At 41.1% G+C, this 12307-nt stretch overlaps 2 protein-coding genes across 9 annotated transcripts in view; both read right to left on the bottom strand.

Annotated features, from left to right (window-relative positions):
• LOC129860833 (ankyrin repeat and SAM domain-containing protein 1A-like) overlaps positions 1 to 3390 on the bottom strand; it is a 108272-nt gene extending 104882 nt beyond the window's left edge. For all 8 annotated transcript variants that reach the window (XM_055931649.1, XM_055931653.1, XM_055931656.1 and 5 more), the window contains exon 1: positions 2994 to 3390. In XM_055931649.1, the coding sequence (XP_055787624.1) occupies positions 2994 to 3169 (176 nt within the window). In that variant the 5' untranslated portion in view covers positions 3170 to 3390. The remainder of the gene's footprint in view (positions 1 to 2993) is intronic.
• Positions 3391 to 8420: 5030 nt separating this feature from the next.
• LOC129860832 (bridge-like lipid transfer protein family member 3A) overlaps positions 8421 to 12307 on the bottom strand; it is a 47236-nt gene continuing 43349 nt past the window's right edge. The window contains exons 18-21 of the mRNA XM_055931648.1: positions 11805 to 12067; positions 11517 to 11625; positions 11307 to 11404; positions 8421 to 10810 (exon numbers count right to left, since the gene is read on the bottom strand). Of these exons, the coding sequence (XP_055787623.1) occupies positions 10694 to 10810; positions 11307 to 11404; positions 11517 to 11625; positions 11805 to 12067 (587 nt within the window). The 3' untranslated portion in view covers positions 8421 to 10693. The remainder of the gene's footprint in view (positions 10811 to 11306; positions 11405 to 11516; positions 11626 to 11804; positions 12068 to 12307) is intronic.

Genomic DNA, 12307 nt, shown 5'->3' with positions numbered 1-12307 from the left:
GTGAACTTAATTCATCAATCAAGTACAAGGGTGGAGCAAAAACCCACAGACACTCGGCCCTCCATGGAAAGTGTTTGACACGTGCCCTAAATGTATTGTCATTTCATTACATGCGCTAAATCAAATGTCACAAATAATAGAAGATCTCCCCCTGGGCCACTTGGGGGTAAGCATAGGCTACATGTCCATACTTCCGTATAGCTCATATATACACAGAGGCAATGCCAACAGTATATTTGAAAAGCTAAAGCGCTCACAGATCTTCAGAAAAGTGGATATTACTAGGCTGGAGATATTCACAGTCTATAGACCATCGGTATATTTATTTCCAACAAGTGCTAGACAAACATTTTCTAAGAGGTTGGTTGCCAGCCATTGATTCGGTGAGCTAGACCAGGGAGCTTCAAGTTCTTTGGCGTCCACATCACTAAGGACTTAACAGGGTCCACACACACCTGCACAGTCTTGAAGAGGGCACGGCAGCACCTCTACCGTCACAGGAGGCTGAAAAGAGTTGGCATGGGCCTTCAGATTATCAAAAACTTCTACAGCTGCACCATCGAGAGCATCTTGACTGGCTGCATCACCACTTGGTATGGCAATTGCACTGCCCTTGACCGCAAAGTAATACAGAGGTGGTGTGGACAGCCTAGTAAATCACTACGGCTGAGCTCCCTGCCATCCAGGACCTCTATAATCAGGCGATGTCAGAGAAAGGCCTGAAAAATTGCCATAGACTGTTCACTCTACTACCGTCCGACAAACAGTACTAGAGCATCGGCACAGCTTCTACCCCCAAGCCATAAGACCCCTAAATTGCCAGACTGCTAAATAGTCAATTAATGGTACCCAAACAATCTGCACTGACACTCTTGCACTGACTCTAAGCACACTCACTAGACTTTATATGTCACTCCCTCACATACACGACATACGCACACACATAACACACACGCATACCGACACCACAAACTCACACTCTTTTACACTCATAATTTGCTGCTGCTACTCTGTTCTTTATTTTACTCTTTTACCCACCTTCATGTACATATCTGCCTCAAATACCTCGTACCTCTGCACATTGATCTGGTACTGGTACTCGCTATATATAGCTTCATTCTTGTGTATTTTATTTTATTCCTCGTTATTTACTTTTATTTATTTTACTCTGCATCGTTGGAAAAGGTTCATAAGCAAGGATTTTACTGTAAAGTCTACACCAGTTGTATTTTGCGCATGTGATAAATACAATTTGATTTGATACAATGGGCTCTTCATTCCCTGTCCACCCACAGATCTGTAACAGACAGGCAGGGATGGAGGCAGCCTTGAATGCATCATGACATCCCTGAATTGGTTTTCCGATTAAGAGGGTTTCATGTAATTAGCTAGAGTACATTCAGTGTAGTGTACAGCCTGGCATGAGTAGCACAGTGACGCATCACCTAGGGGCTTTTAGCAACCACTTGTCTCAGCCATGGGACGTAGGCACCTCGATGAGGCTTTTAGGAGGTTGATTGACAAGGCTGCTATGCACCTGTGTGTGGCCAGCATTCTAATTGCAAGTGGTTTATCTAGTCCTAGCGTTTAAAACAGGAAATAATGAAAAACCTCTCTCGTTGGCATGTGTATTGTGGCATAGACATCAAGAGAAATATGTTCTCAACATGTTATCCCCAATCTTTTCCCATGTTTATTCTGTAGGGTTGGTCGTTATGTGTAGCGTAGTTTCAGACAAGGTGCAGGAGGGTCTTCCACTACCCCAACAGCACACTGCCCTTCTCTTGTTTACCATGTACGCACCATAACATAACAACAATGGCCTCTTTAAAATGCCCCTTGAGTTATGTTACTGAGTACACAAAGGGCACCACTGGTCCCAGGGCAATTACTAATAGCCTAGGTCATTGTGTATTCCCTTCATCCCATTTCTCATGCAACCTTTACATGAAAGGGCTGTAGAGCAAAAGTGTCACCAAAATTAGTCTCTCTGACATTATTTCTCACTACTCTCAGTGGGCATTCCAAGTGCACTCCATCTTTCTAATCCCAAAAGCACAAAATGTGTTATTTATTTAATAACCTTGAGCAAGATAGACTCAAAGTTAAAAAAAATAAAACAAAAAGTAAAAAAAGAGCATGCAACTGCCCAGTCCACCGACAAACTCAATTCCTTCCACTTGCTAGTAGAGACAAGTTTCGGGAGGGCATGGTGCAACAAAATGTAGGGGGAATAATCATGACCCATTTCACTCACAGATCCTGTTTTATTGCGTTTTTCTTGGTTTATGTAAACGAATTTCACCGTGGCATACGAAAATGAATGGGTCTGGCGTCAAACATTAATAGGCATGTAGCCTATTGGTTAGAGAGTTGGGCCAGTAACCGAAATGTCCCAGAATTGAATACAGAGCCGACAAATCTGTCGATGTGCCCTTGAGCAAGGCACGTAACCCTAATTCCGTAATACTATGGCTGACCATGTATAAAATAACACATTTCACTGCACCTGTGACAATAAAAAACATTTTTATAATTATGCTAGGGCGATCGTAGACTATTTTTCTCAACGTTCCAAAATGTCTAGACAAACCAAAAAGCATGTGAGTAGTTTAGCTGCCCACACAAACAAATGAGGACTCGAGGTTGCAATCTACTACATATGAATATCTTGAATATGTAACGAGTTTTATGTTGCATTACATGTATTTATTTTTCACTGACGATCATCTAACAAAGAGGCACTTCATTGCGCGTGCATGGCTACGTGAACATGTTATTAAACATGGCGAAGCAAGGGTCCACTGCATGGATGCAAACTAACAAATTAATAGCTGCTGCTGCTGTTCTTGCAACCGAAATACAATAAACTGATTGATCCGGGAGGTTGTTTACTGAACGTGGCTGTGCCGTTTACAACGCGCCCATGCACCGACGTTCCTGATCGGAACACCTCGCGCTCTGCCTCCCATTCATCCACTGATCTCCCCTACCTGAGAAGGCTGGACAGCGGGTGAGAAGCATTGTGACCACTGATATTGCTGCTTCCACCAGTCCCCGATGATCCACTGCCACTTCCAGTCGATTGTCGTTTCCCAGAAAGAAGCTTTTCCACAGCGGCAAGATTTCCAGTGCGCGCCGCCTCTAGGAGTTCCTGCTCCTTCCCCATCTCGGATAGAGTAGGGGGTTAGAACACGGGAGAAAAAATACTTTGCGGTTCTCTACCAATCTCACAGGCGTACTGAGGAAAACAATGGTTCCCTGCACGACTGGATCACTCTCCCAGCAACACAATTCTCCAGGATTGTTCTGATCTTCCACTGTAGCTCCGGGGAAAAGTTTCGTTCAGTACCACGGAGCAAACTTCCTTTGCCCAGTCTCATGCGCGCGTCACTTCCTCGAAACTGGCCCTATCTGACGTCGATCAGTCATTTTTTTCATAATTTCTAATTTTGGTGATTATTCTATTACCAAATATGCGCTAAATATATATTTGTACTAAATACAATAAGTGTACATTAAGTACACTGTGCATGTGCACATGGTTGTACATGCAATAATAAGCTGTTGGCATCCTTTTTCTCTCCTTTAAAAACAAAACTGTAGGATCGTTAAACACAAAATAAATGTGGGTGCCAGAGTTCAATGTATTTTCCAGTTAATAAGAGGCTATTGACATATTGATATAATTTAAAACTTCGATTACCAAATGACATTTAGCCAGAGCATCATCTGAAAAAAAAGCATAGTATTTTATTTCCCATTGACAAGCAAAGCATTATGCCTAGTTGAATGGAAATACTCAACTAAAGCACTGGACAAAATATAACTGAGTGTGTGTATCTTTACTCAACTGACAGAGAAAAGACATAACTATAAACAAAATCGCAAATTGTTTTCAGTATTCTCTCAATAAAGAACAATACAGTTGGAAAGGAGTTGTCATTAGTTACCACAAACACAATGTCCAAATTGGCTATATCGTAAAAAATCATGAAAATAAAAATTTGCTTTTTGGTTTAATTTAAGGTTAGGGTTAGGCGTAAGGTTAGCAGTGTGATTAAGGTTAGGTTTTAAAAAAGACATTTTAGAAATGGGCGGGGTTTATGATTTTGTGGCTATGGTAACTAGTGACGACCCGGGAAAAGGAAGTGGATTTCAGCAGCAGCTTCCGGCCGCGAATGTTCTAAAAAAAAAATTGATGTTGCTTCAAAACATTTTTCTTTCGCGCTTTAGCTAGTATTTTACTAAAGCACCTAACCGTCAATAAACGAGATATACTGAGTTCCAAGAGGCTAGTAAGTTAGCCTAGTTAACGTTAGCTGTGAAGTCATTTTTTTGCTAGCAGCTAACTTAGCTAGTTTGTTTCTGGAGTCGACCATTGCCGCTTTGACTGTTGCAGAATTATAAGTTCGATCGGTGTGGTAAGATTTCAAATGAGCTATGGCAGACCCGGCTCTGATAGACTGAATCCAACTCTGCGAAATCATTGGCTGCTGGAGAAAGTCTTAAAACCGAAGACACTTTAGAAGTACCCGTGACCTCGGATGCAGACACTGAAGATCCATCCTCGCAATCAATCAACAAACCGGTAACGTTAAGTGCAGAAAGGCACTTAAGGCCAAAATAGGACCCACCTCAACATAAGTGTGATCACACATTCAAGCCACACCTAATTCCACAAGTTTTCAACACAATATATAATTCAGAGAACTATCATTTTTCATGATGGAGGACGGACATAAAATAACTTATAGAGTGTCATGATATAGAAAGAAAATTGGCCCCAAAAGTACTGGAACCCTACAACAACCTCAACAGAGCTCACTAGCCGCATTCAAGATATAGTTAACTATTTGTTACATCTTCCCTACAATCCTCTGTTTACTTCGCATGACCTGCTGAAGGACTCTGTGGCTGGAGATGAGGATGAGGTAACCACAGGTCACCCTGCTTCCAAAAAGCTGAAAGTGGAGCCTGAGAAGAAAACAGAGAGGTGCCAAAAGGTTGAGGATGACATACAGAAGATGCAGTAAGATTCAGATACTCTACATTATATTACCAAAGTGTTTGTGGTAACTGCACAAAGACAAATATTTGTTGCAAGAATTCGTACATTAACATTTCCCCCTCGTGTTGTCCAGGGTTTGTCTCCTCATTTTATGAGGAGCAGCTTTAACTGCTATGAGATGTACAGACGCTCTGCCTTCCCTAAAGCTGCTATAAAGAAGGTAAGACCTTTAGGCAGTTATGTAATATTTCATCTGAATCTGTTCAATTTCAATCAGAAAATTCACTGATGCATGTATTTCAACATATCTTTACCTGGTTGTTACAGCTGATACAGTCCATCACAGGATCCTCAGTCTCTCAAAATGTGGTTATCGCCTTGTCCGGTATTTGCTGGAGAAATAGTGGAAGAAGGTGAGTAAAGGACATCGCTGGGTCAATATTGACCAGATGAGTTCTTGATTGTCTTGCATCTCCACCAACAAAGACTTTGCGGCATTTTGACTACTCTGACGTTCTTCTGTTTGGCCCTGCAGCTGTGGACGTGTGAGAAGAGGGGAGACATGCCTCCCCTGCAGCCCAAGCACATGAGAGAGGCTAAAGAACAGAATCCCAATATAAAGCACAAGAACATTCTCTTCCACTGAGCCACTCATGCCTTGCTGATTATAGACGGACAGAGCCAAGCAGGGATGTATTCCACCTTTCAGATGGTGGCAACTTACACACCACTTTATCATGTTCATTCTCTCTATTCCAATGTCCACTGGCATTGGGAATGTCTGGCCATGAAGGCAAATGCAGTATACTGCTTTCAGGAATAGTCCAACTCCAAAGTCAATCTCTGTGTTAGTTGAGGGTATTTCTTGGATATACTTGTCAATAATAGAACAACATCAAGGTTTGATGAAAATATTAGATCTACTTAGTGTTTGTATGTGTGAAGCTTTATTATTTGAGCTGAAGCATAAAGCTGAAAGAATGTATCCAAAATTGGTACCTTCTAGTGCCTCATGGAAAAAATTGTTTTAATACAAAATTTGTGTCAGTACCTGATGTATTTCAATAAATAAAATGTATTATCTTCTCATTAGATGACAGGTAAAGTCTCGTAAATTGAGCTTGTGTGTGTGTGCATGTTATAGGACACTAACCTCAAACCTAATCTCTGACCAATAAATGTGTAAAAACCAGTCACCACCCTACACTAGGAGAATAGATGGCACAAAAAGGTTGCGTCAATATTTTATCACTTTTTATCACAAAATTCTCACATACTAATTTGGTTCACAGAACCAAGTTTACATGAGTCTTATTGAATGACATTAAAACATGTTGGGTGAGGAATTCTAAGCAAATGTTACACAACACAGTCAGAGGGTCTCAACAAATGTATCAGGACATTATCTCTCACTGTCGCACTAAGCAAGTGCAATTTCCAGTTAATGTACCACACTTAAAAGTGCAAATAATCCACAGAGCAAAATAACAATCCATTCAGTTATTACATGCACGCACTCACTCCTTCCACAACAATGAGAATACTATATTTTTGCAAAGTCATTCTAATGACTAAAGGGTCAGAGTATGCCAGGCCCTCATGCATGGCACTATTTGGCTGGCTCAGGGCTGTTGTCATGGTAACTTGACAGGCTGCCCCCTGTGAAGAGGAAGCTGGCTGGGGGCTGAGTGGTCACCCTGCTGCGGACGGAGAGGGCTTACAGAGTTGTTCTAAGGAGGGGGTGAGCATGGATTTTAGACGAGCTTGGTCAGTCATAACTGCAGCTTTCTAACTAGGGACATCATTTTCCTTCCACATCACTTACAATAACCAGGTTTAGACGGATTGGCTGACAACGTCAAGAAAATGTGCGCGCATCGATATGGCAGGAAGGCGTGCATTATGATCCTGAAAGGTCAGATGGCAGCCTCTTGTCATTGTTGCTAGCTATGTGGGAAATCAAATGTGGCTCGTTTCAGCTCGTATCACATTATATTGACCAGATACTCTAGTGGCTGCTCAAACAATTAAACCTCTTCAAAAATGGAAGGCGGTCGGGAGGCGGTGGGACCATTCTAGCCAATGGGCGTGCAGATACAAGCACAGCGGTTTCCACTAGTTATCATCACAGCCACAACGTCAAAATTGTTTACGTGAAAATAAATAAACAAAAACGTGCTTTTTGGTCTTAATTTAAGGTTAGGCATACGGTTAGCAGTGTGGTTGAGGTTAAGTTTAAAATCACATTTTAAGAAGATACATTTTAGAAATGGGCGGTGTTTGCTTTTGAAGCTGTGGTAGTTTGTGAAGACCAGGCACAAACTATATAAAACGTGTTTTTTCTCAAAGTTACCGGGTTGTCACGAGTCCTAATTATATCAGTACACTACTAACAACGTAGTCATTGCGAAACTTCTATTTTTATCAAATAGCTCTTAGCCGTGGTATATTGGCCATATACCACAAACCCCTGAGGTGCCTTATTGCTGTTATATACTGGTTACCAACGCAATTAGAGCAGTAAAAATAAATGTTTTGTCAAACCCGTGGTATACGGTACTTTCAGCCAATCATCATTCAGGGCTCGAACCATCCAGTTTATAATGTTATTGATGCCATGTCTTGTTTTGAGAGTTTGACCAATGTCATGCCTGTGCTAATATAGCAAAAATTCACTAGCTAACCAATAACCGTAACAATGTATTTGAGAGACAAGTGCTTATTGTGCAAATGTATTTGTTTAAAAATAAATACATTTTGAGACAAAATGTTGTCAAGTGTCTAAGCCTGCTGTTCTTAATTATACACTGGGTGGGTCGAGCCCTGAATGCCGATTGGCTGACAGCCGGGGTATAACAAACCGTATACCACGTGTATGACAAAACATTTATTTGTACTGTTCTAATTACGTTGGTAACCAGTTTATAATAGCAATAAGGCACCTCCGGGGTTTGTGGTATATGGCCAATATACCACGGCTAAGGGCTGTATCCAGGCACTCTAGTTGTGTAGTCCCTAAGAACACCACTTAGCCGTGGTATATTGGCCATATACCACACCCACTCCGGCCTTATTGCTTAAACAACCAACCCGTCTATATAACGCACATTTTTTTGTGACAAAACCATCAGTAGAGTTGAACATTTATTTTTGATTCGGTACATGGGAATTTAACCGCAAAAGTTATTTTTATGTGCACTACATCGCGCACAACCTTTAACCGCAACAAATCAATATGATGGAAACGACTGGTGGGAAAATGGGCATATTGTTTTAATGCGTATTATAGAATATTCACATGAAAATCTGTCGCCAATTGGATGGAAACCTAGCTACAGCCAAGGCCATGCAACAAAAAAAAACTAAAAGCAAATATCTACAATCAAAAAAACAATTGGGTAGCAGTATGTATTTTCTGAGAGTTGTTGATATTATTGAGAACGGAATCACTGCTTTGTTACACTGAATATGGCCTTGAGGGAATGTTCAAATACAAACATGCATGACAAGGGAAAAAACTGACACATTAGACAATTGTTCATTTGTTAACCTTAGGCATTTGCACTTTTACATTTAAAAAAAATAAAAATAGCTTAAAACTGTTCTCAGGCTATGGGTAAAACATAATTGCTTCATGCTACATCCCTCAATCAGAATGTAACACTATAATTCATACATTAATATCAGAAGGCAACCAGAGAAACAACCCCAGAGGCTTGGTACAGTGGTATATTATTATGGCCACCAGAGGTCTCGCAGTTCCACTCAGAAGAGAGTGGAGAATGATGCTAAAACCTCAACCAAGGGTTAGTTAACTTGTTAGCACCATACCACATACGCAAGTCTCTTCTTGACCCATTTGACTTTCTCCCTATTCACACTTGTTTTGCTGAGTGTGACTTTGATCTAAGTAACGTTAACCCAATGTCTCTCCTCTCAAGTACCAATATTCTGAGACAACAGAAACATTTTAGAAATAATAAACTTTGTCACCTCCACATTAGATATCCTATAATTACTAACACAAATCTAATTATATAACCACATTAAATAATATAACTCCAATTAGTACAAAGGCTTCACAGGTGTTCCATAGTAATAGAAAGGTACCCAATGGGTAGAATACAACAAATTGACATTAGTGCACCTGTCAGTTTTAGTGTAGATAAAAGCATTAGCATTATACATATTTTGTGTATATATACGCAATTAAGATGCAGTATCTCTATGTATTCTTTGATCTGATGGCTGTGCAATGTGTTTGTTGAGATTGCTAGTAGCAACACCGTCTTATCAAAAATTATTTAAAATAGCTGCAATAAGTAAATATTCATGACTGCCTGTAACAGTTCATATCAAAATAATAACACTACATTTCATCCATACTGGGATCCAAAACAGGGGCATCTAACCATAGATGAATATACCCCAATCCATTCCCCTGTATCTAAAAGTTAGGGATAGCAGAAGGACTTATTGAAGTCTAATTCTACGGATGGTCAGTGAGGTATTAGTATATGCCTAGATGGTGTTTCTCCATGCAGATGGGTGAGTAAAGGAGATCAACTAATACCTGTCTGAGTGCAGGGTACACCTCTCAAGTAACAAACTAAACCAGTTAATGTACCATAACCATTGTCTTAACTGTCCTCAAAAGATCAGAAAGCATGTGTCATCTGAACATTCAACCACCAAATTTAGTTTTACAGTAACAAAAAGTCATACACGTTTTGTTTTTTTTAAATGCAAGAAAAATAAGACTGGGGAATGTTTTGACCTGGTATCTGAGAACAGTGTGGAGAGAGCTTTCCCCATCTCGGATACACAACCATTCAAAAGGATAGATATGAGGAGGTGTGTCTGGTGAGCCCACAGACAGGAGCTCCATGTTTACAGTGCAGTACTGCTTTAAGTCAGTGTTTTTCTTTCCCTTTCCCACTTCTATTTAATACACATTCGTCCTAAACAACGTTACATGAATGCATCTAAAATAACAGCTACTAACTATACAGACGTACCGTCATGTACAACTATGAACAGGATCTACTTTACAATAGCGAACAGTTTATAGTTGCAGCTTGGTGGGTGTTTGTAAACCCACACACCAACATTCCTAGCGCTCTAGTGGTCTTCACAGGGCATGCCTGACAGTGAAAGATTTGTACAGGAAACATCAACGGACTCTTAACACTACTAAACTGACAGTTCTCTGCATAGAAAACACTAGTAAACACTAGTACACTAATTTTGGCATGTGTTCTTCAAATAAAAAATTTGCTAAAGATAGATGGCCAGTGATGTGCAGCACAACAACGAGTCAACTATTCTCTATGGTGGTTTAAATTCAAACTAGGTATAAATAGCTTTAAATGTACAGCAATACCCGTCATATACCTCAGTGTGTAAAGAGTGACTACAGTAGGGCTCCTGTTTTCTACAGGGGCCCCCTATGTGTTCTCTGGAAGTGACACACTGTTTGTTTGTGCAATTCATTACAAGAGCTTTAACTTTGGAACCATCAGGGTGGATTCCACTGTTAGGTACTCATCACTGTTCTTAAGAAATTGTCATATGCCTGGGTTCAGACAGCTAATTTTGTCCAGACATTTCTTTCAGTTCCTTTACTCCCTTATTGATGCAGTGCCAGTATATTGCCCTCTGCTGGCCGGGGAAGTAAAGCGGTCACAGGTCAAACATGGGGTCATACTTCCTGACTTCCAAGAGGAGACGCTCTCGGTCAGTGAGGGCTTGAGAGAGGGCCGACTGAGCTTCCGATAGCTGCGACTCCAGGAAAGTATTCTGAAGGGAAAAGGTTGTTGTCTTTATTGCTTTTCACTTCTAAATAATGTTTATTTGCCAGGGCAAGTATGCTAAATCTCTTCAGCTGTAATTGCTACCCTGATTTGGCCCCTCTTAGCGTTAACAAGAGAACCAGACAAGAACAAGAGTACTACAGCTGTCTCGGTAGGAATTGATCCTTCTGCTATTACAACAGGAACACAGGATCTGTATCAGTAGATGCATGGTTGATGGCAGTGTGGCCTTATCTTTATCTAATCATCCAAAATGTAACTTAAAAGTATTCAATTTAAGCCCTGTGAGTACATGCGTTTCTATATCAACCGTTTCACACACATTTAAGGTTAAAAACCATAAGTACAATGCAACTATTGTTGGGACTGTGCTATCGTGAATAATCACTTTATGTATGCTATGCTTTCATTTTACATGGTGGTTCGAACTAGCCTAATCCTTACTGATACTGGTGAGCCAGTGTGTGGGTGTAGAGATCTACCGTGATCTGCGATTGTTGGACAGAACAAAAACTGTCTGGCTTCTCCAAACATACCACAGCACCACCTGCTGAGTCTCTTGGGACTGTGCCTTCACCACCTGCAAGACAAGACCATACATGTTTAGCAATGTTATTCGATGTCATTCAAGCAGAAAGAGACAAAATCATTGTAATATTCAAAGACATGTCCGTCTCCTCTCCCCCAATCACCTTTGATTCTCAATATGCCGTCATCAGATCGCTCCACAACCACCTGGTCTATGGTAAAGGTGACAGGTTGGGGCTGGGGGGCCGTGGGGTAGACCTTGGGACCATCATCCTAAACAGGGGGGGAAAACACTGGTTAACTCCATTACATGGATGGCAGGCTAACTGTCATTTAGTCAATCTGTATCCTATGGAACGCTGTTGGGATCTTACCACGTATAAAAACAGGCTACACATCAAATAACATTATCTGACACCAACAGAGTTCCATAGTCTCCGTTACCAGCTGACCTTCAGAGTGATAGTGATGTTTTCCAGCCAGATCTTAATGGGTTGGACGTCAGCACTGAGCTCATCCTCCAGGAAGGGCCCCAGGGTGGCCAGGGTAGAAACCAACAGATCCACCCGACAGCCTCGCACACCCAGCTCCAGGTGACCCACCAACGCAGACAGAGAACCATGCCGCGCTGCAGAAGGACCCATCTCCATCCGTATGCCCACCACGGGAACTGCCCTGCAGCCTTGCCTCTGGCCAACGGTAGACCCACCTGGCGCTACGGACATCATGTAAAAAATGGTGTGTTGTGTAGTCAAAGAATGGGTATTATGGATGCAGAGTGGTCTAAAAGTAGCATTGAGAGTCTTTAGTAGTTACACTGGGAGAGTGAGGTGATTACAGGAGTGATTATATCACAATATGAGTATTTATTTATATTTATTATGGATGCCTATTAGCTGCTCTCTTCCTGGGGTCTAAGCACATTAAGACACACACATCACACAAAAAAACAAAT

This window comes from Salvelinus fontinalis, chromosome 8, assembly GCF_029448725.1.
Source record: "Salvelinus fontinalis isolate EN_2023a chromosome 8, ASM2944872v1, whole genome shotgun sequence".
Classification (NCBI taxonomy): domain Eukaryota; kingdom Metazoa; phylum Chordata; class Actinopteri; order Salmoniformes; family Salmonidae; genus Salvelinus; species Salvelinus fontinalis.
This window is presented reverse-complemented; position numbering and strand designations above follow the sequence as displayed.